Source organism: Amblyraja radiata, chromosome 5 (assembly GCF_010909765.2).
Source record: "Amblyraja radiata isolate CabotCenter1 chromosome 5, sAmbRad1.1.pri, whole genome shotgun sequence".
NCBI lineage: Eukaryota > Metazoa > Chordata > Chondrichthyes > Rajiformes > Rajidae > Amblyraja > Amblyraja radiata.
The window spans coordinates 80,961,917-80,982,053 of NC_045960.1; the positions used below are offsets into that span (position 1 = coordinate 80,961,917).

At 46.9% G+C, this 20,137-nt stretch overlaps 1 protein-coding gene across 1 annotated transcript in view; it reads left to right on the forward strand.

Annotated features, from left to right (window-relative positions):
* Positions 1-1,350: 1,350 nt before the first annotated feature.
* Positions 1,351-20,137, forward strand: part of pdia6 (protein disulfide isomerase family A member 6) — a 34,532-nt gene continuing 15,745 nt past the window's right edge. Inside the window, exons 1-7 of the mRNA XM_033022075.1 lie at positions 1,351-1,480; positions 3,829-3,944; positions 8,166-8,356; positions 8,436-8,493; positions 8,589-8,715; positions 8,801-8,907; positions 13,553-13,677. Of these exons, the coding sequence (XP_032877966.1) occupies positions 1,351-1,480; positions 3,829-3,944; positions 8,166-8,356; positions 8,436-8,493; positions 8,589-8,715; positions 8,801-8,907; positions 13,553-13,677 (854 nt within the window). The remainder of the gene's footprint in view (positions 1,481-3,828; positions 3,945-8,165; positions 8,357-8,435; positions 8,494-8,588; positions 8,716-8,800; positions 8,908-13,552; positions 13,678-20,137) is intronic.

Sequence of the window (20,137 nt, forward strand, 5' to 3'; positions counted from 1 at the left end):
CTGTCCAACCTTCACTTACCGCCGACACCACCACTTCTCCTTCTCATGGCCGATCATCGGTTCATGAGTTGGATGGGGTGCTGGACTTTGCATGCAGCAGAACACAAAGCCCAGCTGGCGGGCCAGCTGAGCAGTTTTAAAGAGGTCAAAACTCCTCAGCTGGCCCGTCGGCTGGGCTTTATGTGCAGTCCAGCACCCGGGAAAACACATCATTCACCCAGCCACGGCCGAGTCAGTCAACGAATTGCAGTCGGAAATTTGTCCCTTATTTTGACCTTTTGTCCCTTATTTGGGATTGAGAAAGTTGGCAACCCTAGCTGTGGGTGAGTGGTACCAGCCGGGCATGAGCTCCACTGGTCGGGCATGAGTATCGCCGGTCAGGCATAAGCGCTGCGGGTGAGTGGTCCTCGGAGAATGGCCTCGATTCTGCCCTTGTTGTGTTAACGGCGCTGTGCGAGGAGTCAACAGCTGACCATTGGGGCAGCACGGTGGCACAGCGGTAGAGTTGATGTCTTGCAGCACCAGAGACCCGGGTTCAATCATGACTACGGATGCTGTCTGTACGGAGTTTGTACGTTCTCCCCATGACCTGCGTGGGTTTTCCCCGGTTTCCTCCCACACTCCAAAGACTTGCAGGTTAAAAGTAGACAAAAAATGCTGACCCTTTTCTTATCGACCCGAAACGTCACCCATTCCTTCTCTCCAGTGATGCTGCCTGTCCCACTGAGTTACTCCAGCATTTTGTGACTACCTTCGATTTAAACCAGCATCTGCAGTCCTTTCGTACACAGGTTGGTATGTTAATTGGGTTGGTATATGTGTAAATTGTCCCAAGTGTGTAAGATAGTGTAAGTGTGTGGGGATCGCTCGTCGACGCTGACTCAATGGGCCAAAGGGCCTGCTGTATCTCTAAACTAAACTCAGGATCAGCCTCTCTCTTGTCTGGCCGTAGGGCCCTGGCCATTGGGAGATCGGCCTTTAATGACAATCCTGTAAAATTTCTGCCCTGGGAAATTTTAGGTGCACTGGGAAACTTTTGGTGCGCCATGTAGATGGCTCTACTGACGAGAGCTCCGAGTCAACTCAGCAAACTTGTGTGGATTTACTTTTTACTACTTGCTCTCTTTGCACATACTGTACTATCACTTCAGTGTGATCGACAAACACTTTTGGAGGTACAAACGTCAGCCAACGCAGACTTTAAGCCGGCTATTGATGTCACGGACGACGGCCTCCCCTGGGTGTTTTGTTTACCTGCACGGTGGAGGAGGAAAGGTAAGAGGGAAGCGTGCCGGAGCTCTGCAGAAGCTGTGCAGGGGGACTACCACACTGACCCTACAAATGGCAGACATGAGGCGGTCCTTCAAAAAGGTCAACGACCGCAAAGCTCCAGGGCCAGATGGTATTCCAGGGCGGGATCTCAGGGCGTGCGCTGATCAACTGGCAGAGGTGTTCACCAACATCTTCAACCTCTCCCTGAGTCAGTCTGTGGTTCCCACCCCCTTCAAAGCATCCACCATCATTCCTGTTCCAAAGCAACCAATAACCTCCTGTTTAAATGACTACCGTCATGTCTCACTGACATCAGTCATCATGAAGTGCCTCGAGCGAATAGTCAAAACTCACATCTGCTCCTCTCTCCCTGACACCTTGGACCCTCTTCGTATAGACCAAACAGGGCCATGGACGATGCCATCGCCATGGCAACACACACTGCGCTCACCCACCTGGACAAAGGAAATACATATGTGAGAATGCTCTTCATTAACTACAGCTCGGCATTCAACACCATAATTCCCTCAAAACTTGGACTGGAGACCTCCATCTGCAGCTGGATATTCGACTTCCTGACGGGCAGGCCCCAGGTGGTAAGAATTGGCAGTCACACCTCTTCCTCACTGATCCTCAACACAGGCACACCACAGGGCTGTGTGCTCAGTCCTCTCCTGTACTCCCAGTTCACGCACGACTGTACTGCCAAACTCCTGTACTCACAGTTCATGCACGACTGCACAGCTCAAACATCCTAAAGTTTGCTAACGGCACGACCATTCTGGGCCTCATCACAGCCAACAATGAGATGCCCTACAGAGAGGAGGTAAGGGCACTAAACAGCTGGTGCCAGGAAAAAAACCTCTCTCGCGATGTCGACAAAACATAAAGAGATGATCGTGGACTACAGGAAACAGCAGGGGAGTGGACACCTCCCCATCCACATCGGTGATGCTGAGGTTGAAAGGGCCAGCAGCTTCAAGTTCCTTGGTGTGTACATCACTGAGGACTCTCCTGGACACTGCACACGGACACAATAACTAAGAAAGTCCGCCAGCGGCTCTTTTTCCTGAGAAAACTGAGGAAGTCTGGCATGAATGCCAGCATCCTCACAAACTTCTACAGATGCACCATCGAGAGCCTGCTGACGGGTTGAATCACAGTCTGGTACTGGAACTGTTCTGCCCACAGCTGCAAATCACTACAGAGAGTGGTGAAGGTGGCACAGCACATCACTGGCAACTGTCTCCTGGCCATTCAGGGCATTTTCCACCGGCGGTGCCTGCGGAAGGCACACAGCATCATCAAGGACCACAGCCACCCAGAATCCTTGTTACCATCAGGCAGACGATACAGGAGCATGGCTGCACGTACCACCAGACTTAAGAACAGTTTTTACCATCAGGCTTCTGAACTCATAAACACATTTCACATCATATATGTTGATTATCTTATTATTGTCTTTTTACCTTACCAATGTCATTTTTATCTTATTTTATCCTTGTTATATTATTGCTGAGGTGACCCGTTGTCTTGTCAAACACATTTCATTGTACCATTAACCCTGTGTTAACCTACATATGACAAGTAAAACTGAAACTGTATAACTGGAGAAGCAACTTCCTCTACCTTCAATAAGATGCCAATTCCAAACTCATCTTCTCCTCCTGTTCCCTCTGCAAAGATTTGGAGAGACAGAGGTCAGATGCGGGCAAATCTGACCATTGTAGGCTGACATCTAGATTGGCAAGGGCGAGTTGACTCGATAGCTCTCTCGTCTAATTCCCAATCTCCACTCATAGCACTTTCATGGCCATGTAAGGACATCAGGAGCAATACCTGTTTTTCACCTCTAACACACAAGAACACAGAAGTCTTTGCGAATAAGGCAGCATTCACTTGCACTTTTGGAAATCTAATGAGCTGCATTCTGCGTCCACAATGTAGTCTTCTCTACGTTTAAAAAACCAAATGCAGATTGGATGACTTTTGTGGAGCACCTTTGCTTAGTCCACAGAGGAAACCGTTACTTTCCGGTTCCTTGTCACTTTAATTGGGCATCTCATTTGTTCTCTGCCTGTGACTTCCTACATGGATAGGAAAGGTCTAGAGAGATATATCTGTAATATGGGAAAATGGGACAAGCTTAGGTTTCCATACTATATGACTAAAATTATTTTGATTCACCGGAATGTCAAGTGAATTAATGTCAGCATCCTTTCCCAGGTTAATATTCCCAGCATCAAATACACAGAACTGGCTCTGTTGAACTGGCAAATTAGAGGGCATGGGTTTAAAATGGGGTGGAGTTAATTTAAGAGGTTTGAGGTGTAAGTTTTTCACAAAGAGGGTAATGGTTGTCTGTACTGATCTGCGAGAGGAAATGGTATAGGCACATGCAATCTCAATGTTTAAAAGGCACTCGGGCAGGTAATTTGTTAGTAAAGGTATAGAAGGATAAGGGCCTAATGCAGGCAAATGGGATTAGTGTTGCTAGGCATCCTGGATAAAGTAGGCTAAAATGCCTTATTTCTGTGCTGTTTGATTCTATGACAGGCCACATCATTTACAACCAGATTCCTAAAACATTATCCCAAGTTGTGCCACAGCAAAAAATTACCAGGTGGACAGAAGAAGATATTAAGGATGTCCCTAAAGTTTCCTTGCAAAATGTAATATCATAGAAACATAGAAAATAGGTGCAGGAGGTGGCCATTCGGCCCTTTGAGCCAGCACCGCCATTCATTGTGATCATGGCCTATCAATAACCCCTGCCTGCCTTCTCCCCGTATCCCTTGACTCCACTAGCCCCTAGAGCTCTATCTTACTCTCTCTTAAATCCATCCAGTGACTTGGCCTCCACTGCCCTCTGTGGCAGGGAATTCCATAAATTCACAACTCTCTGGGTGAAAAAGGTTTTTTCTCACCTCTGTCTTAAATGATCTGCCTTTTAGTCTAAAACTGTGGCCCCTGGTTCTGGACTCGCCCAACATTGGGAACATTTTTCCTGCATCTAGTTTGTCCAGTCCTTTTATAATTTTATATGTTTCTATAAGATCCCCCTCATCCTTCTAAACTCCAGTGAATACAAGTCTAGTCTTTTCAATCTTTCCTCATATGCCAGTCCTGCCATCCCAGGGATCAATCTCGTGAACCTACGCTGCACTGCCTATCACAAGGATGTCCTTCCTCAAATTAGGAGACCAAAACTGTACACAATACTCCAGATGTGGTCTCACCAGAGCCCTATACAACTGCAGAAGAACCTCTTTACTCCTATACTGAAATCCTCTTGTTATGAAGGCCAACATTCCATTAGCTTTCTTCACTGCCTGCTGTACCTGTAAGCCAACTTTCAGTGACCGGTGTACAAGGACGCCCAGGTCTCGCTGCACCTAACCTAACCCCATTGAAATAATAATCTGCCCCCTTATTTTTGCCGCAAAAGTGGATAACCTCACATTTATCTATATTATACTGCATCTGCCACGCATCTGTCCACTCACTCAACCTGTCCAGGTCACCCTGCAACCTCCTAACCTCCTCTTCACAGTTCACACTGACTCCCAGCTTTGTGTCATCCGCAAACTTGCTAGTGTTGCTCCTAATTCCCTCTTCCAAATCATTAATAAATATGGTAAACAGTTGTGGCCCCGACACCGAGCCTTGCGGCACTCCACTCGCCACTGCCTGCCATTCTGAAATGGACCCGTTCACTCCTACTCTTTGCTTCCGGTCTGCCAACCAATTTTCTATCCATGTCAACACCCTACCCCCAATACCATGTGCTCTAATTTAGTCACCAGTGTGGGACCTTATCAAAGGCTTTCTGAAAGTCTAGATACACTACATCCACTGGCACCCCTTCATCCATTTTACTTGTCACATCCTCAAAAAATTCCAGAAGATTAGTCAAGCATGATTTCCCTTTCATAAATCCACGTTGACTTGGACTAATCCTTTTACTGCTATCCAAATGCCCCATTATTACCTCTTTAATAATTGACTCCAGCATCTTTCCCACCACCGAAGTCAGGCTAACTGGTCTGTAATTCCCCGTTTTCTCTCTCGCTCCTTTCCTGAAAAGTGGGATAACATATCCCCATTGACTCCTGAGAATCTCTGCTCTGAGATCAGTCAAAATGGAGAAGGAGCATCTCAATCATTCTTTGAGCATGTGGAACCCAGCAAAAACAGTGGCAGAAGTCCAACACCTCTGCCCTTCCTGCCATCCCCCATGGTAAAGCCTGCAAGTCCACTGAACTGTAATGAAAATAAGTCATCCTCACCCCCAAAGGAATGCCTAAGAAGGCGAGCTAGAAATATTGTCTTTATATATTGCATAGTAATCCAGGATGCACATTTTAAAGCTTGCCATGATTGACTTAAAATTTTCAAATTATTTACAATGAAAAATCTAAGAATAAAATAACAATGAAATGCTTCTGGAGTCCTTGAAATTTTGCAATGTAAATCTTCAATTTCCCTTGACATGATTCACTAATTTAGAAGGAGAGCTGGTGCCTAGTTTCCAAAATCACATGACAATAATAAACCAATAGCAATAAAAACAATTATAAACTCGAGATCAAATGAGCAAAGAGAGCCCTCCAGTGGCAGAATGTGGAAATTTGATTAAAATTCAGGCAGTTTAATGTAATGGCCACATTCTGAATGGTTTAGGAGAACTTCAAAAATAGATTTAAACCCACCAAAGGCTTTGACCAAAATTCTAGGGTTGACATGCAGATAAAGTAAATCCAAATTGCAGGACTGAAGGTACACAAAAATGCTGGAGAAACTCAGCGGGTGCAGCAGCATCTATGGAGCGAAGGAAATAGGCGACGTTTCGGGCCGAAACCCTTCTTCAGACTGATGGGGGGTGGGGTGGAGAAGGAAGGAAAAAGGGAGGAGGAGGAGGAGGAGCCCGAGGGCGGGGGGATGGGAGGAGACAGCTCGAGGGTTAAGGAAGGGGAGGAGACAGCAAGGGCTAGCAAAACTGGGAGAATTCAACATTCATGCCATCCGGACGCAAGCAACTCAGGCGGAATATGAGGTGCTGTTCCTCCAATTTCCGGTGTTGCTCACTCTGGCAATGGAGGAGACCCAGGACAGAGAGGTCGGATTGGGAATGGGAGGGGGAGTTGAAGTGCTGAGCCACCGGGAGTTCAGGTAGGTTATTGCGGACTGAGCGGAGGTGTTCAGCGAAACGATCGCCCAACCTCCGTTTAGTCTCCCCGATATAAATCAGCTGACATCTAGATCAGCGGATGCAGTAGATGAGGTTGGAGGAGATACAGGTGAACCTTTGTCGCACCTGCAACGACTGCTTGGGTCCTTGAATGGAGTCGAGGGGGGAGGTGAAGGGACAGGTGTTGCATTTCTTGCGGTTGCAACGGAAAGTGCCCGGGGAGGGGGTGGTACAGGATGGAAGGGAAGAATTGACAAGGGAGTTGCGGAGGGAGCGGTCTTTGCGGAAGGCAGACATGGGGGGAGATGGGAAGATGTGGCGAGTGGTGGGGTCACGTTGGAGGTGGCGGAAATGGAGGATTATTTGTTGTATTTGCCGGCTGGTGGGGTGAAAGGTGAGGACTAGGGGGACTCTGCCCTTGTTGCGAGTGCGGGGATGGGGAGAGAGAGCAGTGTTGCGGGGTATGGATGAGACCCTGGTGCGAGCCTCATCTATGGTGGCAGAGGGGAATCCCCGTTCCCTGAAGAACGAGGACATTTCCGATGCCCTGGTGTGGAACGTCTCATCCTGGGAGCATCCTGCAGGACTGAAGTGTGGACCACTGACGTATCTAAACACATATTGGGAGTCTTGGGAACATGTTAGTATGAGTTTGGTGAGGTAATAATCAGAGAACACTAGAGCATAGGAACAGAGCCTTCGGCCAACAATGTCTGCCACACATGATGCCAAGACCAACTTGCATCTGCTGCACACTATCCATAATCCCACTATTCTCTGTGAACAGGTGTAGCAGGTTTGCCACAGGGAAATCTGCACACTGACTTGCATGGTACCCTAAACATCTCAGAATTGTTTTTAAAATAAGTGAAGCATCACTCACTAGAGGGAATCTACATAAAAAAAACAGAAAGAGGAGCTTCATCGCAGAATGTTTGGTTCTGTGCAGGAATTGAATTGTATGATTTCATCACATCATTGTTACTTTATTTAAAAAAAAACAAAATTCTTTAGATTGGATCCTTGTGCCACTCATCAGAAATAACAAAAGACAAACTGAGAAGATCTATTGACGATTGAATAAATAAAGATACAAAAATATAAAGGTTATTCTTGGTATCATAGCCACAGAGATGGGGAGAAGGCAGGCATGGGTTATTGATAGGGGACGATCAGCCATGATCACAATGAATGGCGGTGCTGGCTCGAAGGGCCGAATGGCCTCCTCCTGCACCTATTTTCTATGTTTCATGTGGGTGGTCATTGCTCTGTAGTTAGTCATTATTTAATTGTTAGCTACAGGTTCAGCAAATAATTCTCTTGTTTAGTTTAGTTTAGAGATACAGTGATCCACCGAGTCCGCACCGACCAGCGATCCCGCACATTAACGCTTTCCGACACACACTAGGGACAATTTACACTTATACCAAGCCAATTAACCTACAAACCTGTACATCTTTGGAGATTGGGAGGAAACCAAAGATCTCGGAGAAAACTCATGCGGTCACGGGGAGAACGTACAAACTCAGTACAGACAGCACTCGTAGTCGAGATCGAACCTGGGTCTCCGGCGCTGTAAGGCAGCAGCTCTACCACTGCGCCACCGTGCCGCCCTATTTTTCTTTGATTTAATTATTTGAATAGACTTCATATCTATCCCTGGCTCAATATTAAAACTAGTTTTCAGCGACAAGATGACTAGAACAATATAAGTACAGATTGTAATAATTGGAAAAATGTTTTTTCCATTTCAGGTATTTTAGCATTCACATGCATTGTGACTGTGAATGCATTCTACTCGTCAACTGATGTGATAAAGTTAACCTCAATTAACTTCAACTCTCAAGTTATTCAGTGTGACAAGCTGTGGCTAGTAGAATTTTATGTCCTTTGGTAAGTGAAATGCTTTTTTAGTTAATTGTACACTTTATTTGTGATGTAGACCTGGTGACATGTTTAATGTATATTTCAGGTGTGAACATTGTGAAGAGTTTGTTCCAGAATGGATTCAGGTGGCTAGTGCTCTGAAGGTAATTTGAATATATCATTTAAAGTAATTTGAATATGTCATTTCACTTCCATACGTCTGATTTTAAGATGGAGGCTACCTTTATTTTTGTGACAGGGTATTGTTAAAGTTGGTGCAATAGATGTGACTAAATATGCGTCTATAGGACATCAATATGAAATTGAAGAATTTCCCACCATCAAGTTCTTTGGAGTTAATAAGAACAAGCCTGAGAAGTATTATGGTATGCAGTTAACCGCTTCATAATGTTCACATTGACTTTTAAATAAAGACATTTGGCTTAAAATACCTTAAAAAAAATGTTTCAGGTGGAAGGTCAAGTGTGGCCATAACTAATGGAGTCCTCAGTTCTATTCGGTTCATTGTAAGGGAGAGACTGGTTGAAAAAAGCAACATATGTGGATCTGAAGAACAGGTAAATTATATATTTTGTATTTACACACCATCAGTAGAATCAGTTTCTACACTACATGGGATAAAGGCACAAACTACCTGCAGAAAACCAAAACTACATATGATCAGTGCTCCTTTCGTATGTGTCCATTACACCTTCCATTAAATATAAATTGTGGCAGCACCCGGTGGTTAGGCCACATGCTATGCGAACCCTCGGCAGTCGGGGGTTGGGTCACGTGACTGGGCAATGGCGGGAGGACTTGTCACGGGGTATAGGGGTGTGTCCTAGTATATAACGAACCCCGGATCAACCTCGCTCTCTTCCTCTTCTCTCTTCGCGTGAGTGTCCTGCCACCTCAGCAAGAGCTCAGCTCGAGCCCACGAGGCAGCAGCCTTGCAGCAACACCAATGACTTTTGAGTTAGAGGACTAAACTTGCATGCATATCTAACCAATAATGCCTGAATAAAGAAACTGCAGGAACGGGGTACTGATTGGGGATGATCAGCCATGATCACATTGAATGGCGGTGCTGGCTCGAAGGGCCGAATGACCTACTCCTGCACCTATTGTCTAATACTAAAAAAAAAACTTACTTCATGACGTTTGGTGCCTCTACACTGGTGACCCCGACGATCCAAAACGGAGATTTTTGATTTCCCGACGCACGCAGCCGGCGACCCACCTCTACCGTGGTGACCTGATGTCTGCAGGCGGCAGCCCAGCACACCCTGACGCCGCCTTGGGTCCAACCGCAGCGATCGGGCCGCTCGACTCCAGCCAGTAACGTTACTTTGGGCCCCACTGCTGGGGTCAGCCGCTCGCTTCCCGCCTGTGCCTGGTCTCGCCGATCGCAGGCCGTCCGGGTCGATGGGCGCGATCCTGGCCTTGATTGACAGCTGCCGGCCATCCCTCCCGATCCAGCAGTCTTACCTGCCCGCTGATGTCCGCCTTCTCCTCGTGGTTTCTGAAGATCCCCGGCCGCTGACTGCCTGTCCGGTCGAGCTGTGGTCGGCCCAGCAGCGGGGTAGAGCCTCGGCTGGTCGTGAGTCGGCGAACCCGCGACGGATCCATCGGCCGCTTCCAGTCTCCACTGAGGGCACGGCAGCGCAGCCGGTCTCCGACTACACCGGCGACGGTGTGTGGAGTTCCTACCTGCAATGGTGGGGCGAGGCCCGTCGATGCCAGCCGCCCCGCACGCATCCGGGAATCACCTTGGTTGGCAGCCAGTAAAGGCCGCCTCGGTTGGCAGCCAGTAAAGGCCACCCTGGTCGGCTACCAAAATGGCCGCCACGGTCTACTACCACATGGTCGCTGCAGTCGACTGCCCAAATGGCCGCCGCGGCCGGCCAGAAGCGACGTTCGACCTGCTCTGACCGCCGTCAACAGCGCCACTTTCCGGCCGGATGCCGTGACTGCAGTCTGACCACCGTCGTCAACATCACCACCTCAGGTCGGATGGTGTTTTTGCAGCCTGACCAACATCAACAGCGCCACCTCAGGCCGAAGTGTCACTACAGCCTCCAGTTTCAAGCACAAGCTTCTGATCGTACATTGGACAATTCGAACTTTGGTTTCCTGTCCTACCCAGCTTAATTCTAACCATAGAACATTCGGCACCCGACCACTTTGGACTTTGCTGTATGTTTGCTCACTGTAGTTTTTATTTTCATTTTACACTGTAATGAACTAGCTCAATATTGCTATTCGTTTCTTGTTATTTCTTTGTTGTATTTGCATTGTTGCCGATGTCTCCCAGCCGTCGCTGGCCGCTGTATTTCTCAGGACACGATCCCATGCTGGTCGACATGACGGGCCTGTACCTCATCCATCCTGCGACTTTTGCGTTGGTCTCCTTGCACCCCTCGGCTTACGGCCGGGATGGCTTACACCCGGAGCGTCGACTGCGCCTGCAGGTCCCACCGTCCCGACCGACAGCCAGGGTGCCCCCGACCCACAGCAGGAGCCACCCTCAACCATGCTTGCGCACCTTCCAGTAGAAGGATGAGCGCACTCTATCCCTTTTTGACGTCTGCCCTCACGGTCTGCCTGTGTGTTTACGAGTTCAGGCTGCCGCGTTTTGGCGGCCTGCTCGTTTTCCTGCCTCTGGGGGGGGTCCTGTAGCGGCACCCGCTGGTTAGGCCGCTTGCTAAGCGAACCCTCGAGAGTTGGGTCACGTGACTGGGTAATGGCGGGGAGGAGTTGTCACGGGGTATAGGGGTGTGTCCTAGTATATAACGAATCCCGGGTCAAACTTCTCTCTCTCTTCCTCTTCTCTCTTCGCATGAGTGTCCTGCCACCTCAGCGAAAGCTCAGCTCGAGCCCACGGGGCTTCAGCCTCACAGCAGCAATAATTACTTTTGTGTTAGAGGACTAAACGTGCATGTATATCTAACCTATAAATCCCGAATAAAGAAACTGTTTATTCATGACGTTGGTGCCTCTAGAAAATCCATTTCTATATAACTAAAAGTCTCATCTTGACCACTTCCTGTCTGCGCTGTATATTGATTTTAGAAAAAATGCTACCATATATCGCTATGATTTTTGGCCATCTTACTCACAGTCCTTCTCTGCTGAGGCAGCCCCGAGGATTTTTCCCATCAATGAAAAATAAAAAAGTTTAAAAAAATTTGAGATCAGCTAATTGGTGTCCTCGCCTGTCAATGACCATGATGAAGGTAACGCCTCTTCCGGGGGGGGGGGGGGGGGGGGGGGGGCAGGACTATAAAACCTCGGATGCCTGGATGTGAGTCAGTCACTCTGGAAGATCGCGAGGGAAAGGCCACAATTCTGATTGTGCTATGAGTCTACTGAACTGTCAGTCTACCCTTTATGCGCTTTATATGGTTTATGTGGTTATGTGTTTTATGTGGTTAGTCCTTCATGTGCTTGCAATAAATGATTTGTTAGCCAGCAATGAATGATGATTTGTTAACCCTTAATGTGCTTGCAATAAATGATTTGTTAGCCAGTAATGTGTTTGAAATGAATGATTAATTGTTAACCCTTAATGTGCTTGCAGTAAATGATTTATTAGCCAGCAAGGTGCTTGCAATGAATGATGATTTGTTAACCCTTAATGTGCTTGCAATAAATGATTTGTTAGCCCTTAATGAAATGAAATTAGTTGTTTGGTCTGCCCTGTGCTTAAAATTGAAATGGAAATGGAAATGGAAATGGAAATGAAATGAAATTAGTTGTTCGGCCTGCCCTGTGCTTTTGCTTTTGTTTTGCCTTTGCTTTGCTTGACCTCACCTGAAATGAAAGCAAATGGATTGTATTGTTGGCTGGCCCGTCTGCCCTGAGATTGACTTGACTTGTCTTGACTTGAAATGGATTGACTTAACTTGAAATGGATTGAAATGGATTGTTGAACCTGCGCGCACTGTGCTTGACTTGACTTGACCCACAACACCCATGCTAGCGCTCCGGAACCCCCCCCCCCCCCCCACTGGCCACCAATATTGGAATTGGTGGAGAGGTGGAATATTGCGTTGGGGGACCAGCCCTCCCGTGTGAACCTGGGACACAATGGGTCCCACTTAGTCTAGTAACTATTAAAACTCTGATCTTGTGTGTGTGTGTGATCCCATCTTCTCGAAAAAACGACGCACTAACGTTACCATTTTTACATATTCCGCTAGAGATTTTCCCCCTGGAGTCCGAAATCGCCTTATCTGAAAAATGTATGCTTTGTTTCTCCAGTTGTTAATGAAAATGTTCAAGAATCTGAAAAGACTTTGACAAAAAACCCACTGTCTTCTTGCGACCACACCCCCCTGTACCACCCCCATACCCCCCCCCCCCCTTGCGACCACAAGCCCACGACCACACCCCCCTGTACTCAGGCCCTGGAGCCAGCCTCCCCTGGGGGCTACGGGTGCGTTGAGGGGAGCCTGCAGCTGGGAGCCGCCAGCCGGGAGGCGTAAGCCGCGAGCGAGGGAGTATTACACTCTGGAACTAGCCCTCCCCTGTGACGACGCGCCCCCCCACCCCTCAAACTCTAACCCTCTCCATCTCTGCCCCCCGCTCCCTCTCTGCCCCCCTCACGCTCCTTCTCTGCCCCCCAAGCTCCCCGTGGGGGCTACAGGTAGACGACTGCTGCGTTGGGGGAGCAGACCCAATGGGTCTGCCCTTCGTCTAGTATCCCTATAATGTTTACAAAGCATCAGCATACATTAATAAGCACATTAAAAATGTTAAATATAAAAATGGAAATGTTACCAATCAACAAACTACTACTGAAACTTGAAGTGATTTGTTTTGAAATCACAAGGTATAGTTGCACAAACAAGAGCCACTCTATTAAAATGGTGCACAGCAGGGATCCACTTAATATTATTAGTCAAAAAACTGCATTCATACAGATAAGGATTATCGGTCTGTACATGCATTTAGATACATTTAAAAACAATTGAAACAAGGTTTAGGAATGACTGCCAGTATGGGGATCTGCTGATAGCAAATGAGCAGATAATGAGGACTGCTTGTAATTCATTTAAAAAGCCTAAGAGAATTTAAACATGATTTATGTTTATGCTATGTTCTGAATAATTCAATGCTAAATATAAGTGAAAACAAATTTTAAGTGTCAGACACCCATTAATTTATGAAATTATTTCTAAAACTATATCAGCAGCATTTTTCTTTTCTTTGATATAGTGTCACCGCATAACAGATAAAGATGCTTTTGAACTGACTGATAGCAATTTTGACAATCAAGTGGCTGGAGATGATGAAATATGGATCGTGGAGTTTTATGCACCTTGGTGTGAGCACTGTTTAAGGTGGGTTATAAAATTCCTTGCAATTTTTCATGCCGATTTGCCTTTGAGGTAGGTTAGAAGCTCCATTCATGATGCAGTGTTTTACTTAAAACAAGGGTATAGTCGTGTTTTCTTGTTTGTTATATTGACCACTCCTTGTTCCAAATGTATCAGAATAATTCCCCAATGCATTCTCCACTGCTTCAATGACTGCAACGTGACTGCTTTCTGCACCCAATCACAATATGTTGATTTCATCAACTTTAATGCTAGCATCCATCTCATTCTCTCTGAATCCACCACAAGCAACAGATTATCGACTGGAATCTACTGCAGCCCACCGATTCCCACAGCTACTTTGACTGCACCCTCTCCTCCCATCCTGCCTGTTGCAAAGACGCCATCCCTTAATTTCTCTGTGCTGTACCTGCTCCCAAGATGAGGCTTTTCACCCCAGGATATCAGATATCCTTTCTTCAGTGAACATGGTTTTACCCAGTTGTTGTGGATGGAGCCCTCACCCATTTCTCCACCCACTCCCGCAGTTCTGCCCTCACTCCCCCTCTCTGCAGACCAAACAAGGATAGAGCTCCCCAGATCATCGTCTTTCACTCCGCCATCCTCCAATTCAGCGCATAATTTTCCAACATTTTGCCATCTTCAACACAATCCCACCACCAGTTACATCTTCCCATTCCCACCCTTTTCCACTTTTCATAGAGATCACTTTCTCCACAACTCCTTGATTCACTCAGCCTTTCCCACTTAATACGTCCCCTCTCCCGGGCTTTTCCCTGCAACTATATGTATCATCTGTCCCTGTACTTCTCTCTTCCAGCCAGGGAGTCTAGCAACCCTTCAAGAGTCAAGGGTTAAGAGTGTTTTATTGCCATGTCCCAGATTGAACAATGAAATTCTTACTTGCAGCAGCACAACAGGATATGTAAACATAGTACATTGTAAACAATATAATGAATGAGAAAAAAAAGTTCAGTGTGTGTATACACACATGCATACGTACACATAAAAAACAATCAAACAATAATAGTGCAATAATAACAATGATAGTCAATGTAGTTCAGAGCTTATTTGAGTTTGCAGTGTTTAATAGCCTAATGGCTGTAGGGAAGAAGCTGTTCCTGAACCTGGACATTACAATTTTAGGCTCCTGTACCTTCTTCCCAATGGCAGGGGTGAAATGAGTGTGTGGCCAGGATGGTGTGGGTCTCTGATGATGCTGGCTGCATTTTTGAGGCAGCAACTTGGGTAAATCCCTTCGATGGTGGGGAGGCCAGAACCTGTGATAGACTGGGCAGTATTCACAACTTTTTGCAGTCTTCTTTGCTCCTGGGTATTCAAATTGTCGGACCAGGCCGTGATGTAACCAGTCAATTTGCTCTCTACTGTGCACTTGTAGAAGTTCAAGAGAATCCTCTCTGACATAACGAATCTCTGTCATCTTCTCAATAAGTAGAGGTGTTGATGTGCATTCTTTATAATTGCATCAGTGTGCTGGATCCAGGAAACATCTTCAGAAATATGCTGCCCAGGAATTTGAAGCTTTTTTTTATTTTTTTTTATTTTTTATTTTATTAGAAGTTAATACAATACAAAACAATACAGTGGCACCTAATTTTAGGTGCCAACTATGCCATACCGTAATCCATTCTATGTACAACCTCTAGTTTTATGTTATGAGTAGGCAAGACAAGAAAAAGAAAACAATAGAAAGGGGAAAGAGTGGAAAAATAGATGGTAGAGAGTAGAAAAATGTGAAGTGTGGATATAAAAAATAAAAATAAAAAAATAAAATAAAAAAGAAAAGGTGGAAAGTAAAAATAGAAGAAAAGGCCCCTTAAAAGAGAATTTTTCAAATCTATATTCGGAGATGTAGATCTATCCACGTCATGAACTGAAATCAGCAATCCTTATGGTACCGCTGCATCACATGATTCCAAAAAGTCGATGAAAGGAGACCAACTCCTTAAGAATTGGTCATATATATCTATTAGTCGGAGTTGACTTTCTCCATCTTCTTCCTGTTGATATAGACAGGTTTATGGGTCTTCATCCTTCTTCCAAAGTCCACAATCAGTTCCTTGGCCTTACTGACATTGAGAGTCAGGTTGTTGTGCTGGCACCATTTGGTCAGTCTATTGATCTCACTTCTATACTCTCACTCATCACTATCTGTAATTCGTCCAACACGGTGGTGTCATCGGTGAACTTGAGGACGTAGTTTGGACTGTCCATCTACAGTCATGAATATCGAGTGTGTAGAACAGGGGCTGAGCACACAGCCTTGAGGTGCACCCGTACTGATTGTCATTGAGGAAGAAGTGTTTTTGCCAAATCAAACGGACTGTGAATAGAATAGAAGAATAGAATGCTATTTATTGTCATTCAAACCTAGGTTTGAACGAAATTCCATTTCTACAGTTTTTTACATTACAAAACAATCCAAGACCCACACTTAATACAGTTTACATAAACATCCATCACAGTGAGTCTCCAACATCTCCTCACTGTGATGGAAGGCAAAGTCTTTATCTCTTCCCTTTGTTCCTTCTCCCGCGGTCCAGCAGTCCAACTGCAGTGTCCAGGCGAACTGGGGCTCCGATGTTAAAGCCCCCGGCGGGCGATGGTAAGTCCTGAGGCCGTTTAAGCCACGCCGGGCGATGTTAGCCCCCGGCTCCATGTCCTTAAACCCGCGATTCCAGCGGGAGAAGTCGCCATTGCGGAGCTCGGAAAAGCGGTCTCCCACCAGGGACCTGCGAACTCCCGATGTTCCCGTCCACCAGATCTACGGCCGGTGCCTCCGAACTCCAAAAGTCGGGTCGCAGCCGCACTCCACCACAGCTCTTACCGCTCCGAAGTTGGCCAGCTCCGCGATGTCAGTTCCGCAGGCTCTGCAACTGGAGCCCGCAGGTTAGTCCCGGCCGGAGGTCGCCGCCGGCTCCACGATGTTAGGCCCATCGACATCCGACAGGGAATAGTCGGGTCCCCGCACAGGGAAGAGATTAACGGTTTCCCCCACAGCCCCCCCCACCACCCCCCACATATACACAGCTAAAAAAATAATAAAAACTGACTCAAAGACATACATTTAAAAAGACAAAAATTTAAAAAAAGACAGACGACTGTAGTCGAGCCGCTGCCGTCAGGCGCCGCCACTCCCACTATGGTCTGTTGATGAGGAAGTTGAGGATCCAGTTACAGAGAGTCCAGTTATGACAAGGTTCCGCATGGTAGGCTGCTTTGGAAGGTTAGATCGCATAGGATCCAAGGAGAGATAGCTGAATGGATTGCAAATTGCTCCATGGAAGGAAGCAGAGGATGATGGTGGAAGGTTGCTTCTCGAACTGGAGGCCTGTGACTAGTGGTTTCGTGCTGGGCCCGTTACTGTTTGTGATCTAAATCATTTATTTGGATGAAAATATACAGGGCAAGATTAGCAAGTTTGCTGATGATACAAAAGTGAGTGGTTTTGCAGATAGTGAAGATGGTTGTGAAAGATTGCAGCAGAATCTGGATCGATTGGCCAGGTGGGCTGAGATTTGGTTGATGGAATTTAATACAGAGAAGTGTGAGGTGGTGCATTTTGGGACATCTAACAAGAGTAGGACCTGCACAGTAAATGATAGGCCTCTGGGGAGTGTTGTAGAGCAGAGGGATCGAGGAGGGGGCACTGCACGATTGGCAGCCCCGCCAATAGTCTTCTGTTTTTTCGTCTTTTTTTTATTTTTAGTGTGTTAAAAGGATGTGTAAATGTTCTCCGGTTTGTTTTATGTGGGGCTAGGGGGAAACTTCTTTTCAGTTTCTTACCTTGCTGAAGATGCAATTGTATTCCGGGTCGCATCTCCGGCCGATCTGCAGCCTACCATCAATGGAGCTGGAGGCCTCCTCGGACTGACTTTGAGCCCCACCGCGGGGTGTGGACAACATCGGAGCCGATCCCTAGGATTGCTCCAACCACGGCCTGCGGACTTACCATCAAGTGCTCACAGTCTCCGGAGAGGCTAGACGGGAGCTCCAACAACGCAGAAATTCGACCAGCCCCGATGCGGGGTCCGATCGCCGGCGCGGGGGAGCTGACATCCCTCCGATACTGGAGCTGATTGCCCCGATGCGGAGGGCCCAAAAGCCGCCGGCCATGGGAGTCAAGATCGTCCCGTCAACGGAGGGCTCGAGGCCCCCGACCACGGGAGAGCATAGAAGGGTAAACATACTTGGCTAATAAAGTATTATTGTGATTGTGAGTGCAGGTGTATGGTTCCTTGTAGGTCGAGTCGCAGGTAGATAAGGTGGTCAAAAAGGCTTTTGGCACATTGGCCTTCATCCGTCAGAGTATTGAGTATAGAAGTTCAAGTTCAATATAAAGATCAAGTTGCAGTTGTATAAGACGTTGGTGAGACTGCATTTAGAATATTGTGTACAATTCTGGGCACCATATTATAGGAAAGATATTGTCAAGCTTGAAATTGTTCAGAAAAGATTTACGAGTATGTTGCTAGGACAAGAGTACGTGAGTTATAGGGAGAGGTTGAGTCTACTGGGTCTCTATTTCTTGGAACGCAGGAGGATGAGGGGTGATCTTTCAATACAATACAATTTATTGTCATTTGAGCCTCAGTGATGCTCAAACGAAATTCTGTTTCCACAGCCATACAAACAAAGACAATTTCCTAGACATACACACAATTTAATTCACACAAACATCCATCACAGTGACCCACTGTGATGGAAGGCAAAGTCTTTTCTCTCCCCTGTTCTCCACTTCTCTCCCGATTTCCAAGCCCCAGGCGGGCGATGCTATATCCCACGGCCATTTTAGGCCGTGCCGGGCGATTTACGACCCCGCTCCCAGTCCAAAAGTCACAGAGTTGGAGCCCCCGGCGGGCGCTGGAATGTCCCACGGCCATGAAGCCGTGCCGGTCGTTCCAACCCCGCGACACGGGCTGGAGACGTCGCGTTGCGGGAGCTCCGGGTAGCGGTCTCTCTCTCCCCCCGGACCCACCTCTTATAGAGGTGTACAAAATTATGAGAAGAATAGATCGGGTAGATGCACAGAGTTCTTGCCCAGAGTAGGGGAATCGAGGACCAGAGGACATAGGTGCAATGTGAAGGGGAAAAGATTTAATGGGAATCCGAGGGATAACTTTTTCACACAAAGGATGGTGGGTGTAAGGAACGAGCTGCGGAGGAGGTAGTTGAGGCTGGGACTATCCCATCATTTAAGAAACAGACAGGTACATGGATAGGACAGGTTTGGAGGGATATGGACCAAGCGCAGCCAAGTGGGACGAATGTAGCTGGGACATTGTTGGCCGGAATGAGCAAGTTGGGCCGTAGGGCCTGTTTCCACACTGTATCACTCTATGATTCTATGAGATGTGCAGAGACCTAGTTCCGTGAGCTTGATAACCAACTTTTTTTTAAATCAAAAATATTTATTCAAATATTAAAATAATATGTACAGTACAGTAAAAAACAAAACAGAACCCACCACCATAATACACCACAAACGATAAACTATTATACAACTATCTTACACTCCTTGTCAAGGATGCATTCAACCCTCCGCGGTGTCCAGCTGTCATGGAAATCCCCCAGGGCGCCCGTGGACAGCGCGCAGTCCCTCTCTAACACCACCCGGGCAGGGATGTAACCCCGGAAAAGAGGCAGGCAGCTAGCTCGGGCACAGCCCTCTTCCACCTGGCGCGATGACTCGCGGGTGGCCAGCTTGGCCAGGCCCAGGAGCAAGCCAACCAGGACATCCTCTCCTACGCACAGGGTGTCCGAAGATGAGGATTGGTAACCAGCTTGGAGGGGATGATGGTATTGAACACCGAGCTGTAGTCTATAAACAACAATGTGTGTGTTTTTATTGTCCAAGTGGTCTAATGCAGAGTGGTGAACCAGTGAGATTGCATCCTCCATTGGCCTGTTATGGGGGTAGGCAAACTTTAATGGGGTTGAGGTTCTTGTTGAGGTAGGTGTTGATATGTGCCATAACCAACCTCTCAAAGCACTGCATCACCTTGGACATTAATGCCACTGGTTGATAGTCATTGAGGCACGTCACCTTACTCTTCTTGGGCACCGGTATTATTGATGCATCTTAAAGCAGGTGGGAACCTCAGACCTCAGTAATGAGAGGTTGAAAATGGCTGCAAAAACTCCAGGCAAATGGTCTGCACAGGTTTTGAGAACTCGACTGGGCACCATCAGGTCCAGGTGCTTGAAGGATCCTCTGACATCGGCCTCTGTGACTGTGACTGTATTACCCTTCCATGTGAGACACAGGTTTACATGCACTTCTTCCAACCTCTTCATACATTTGGTGATCCTGATGTGGCCTATATATCACCGATGTGAATGCACATGCACAGACTTTGAATTCAGTGATTTCAGGTATCCTGCTTGCTCTAACAGTTGTGGCTAGTTATGCTGCTGGTTATCTACCTGTAATGTTTATTCA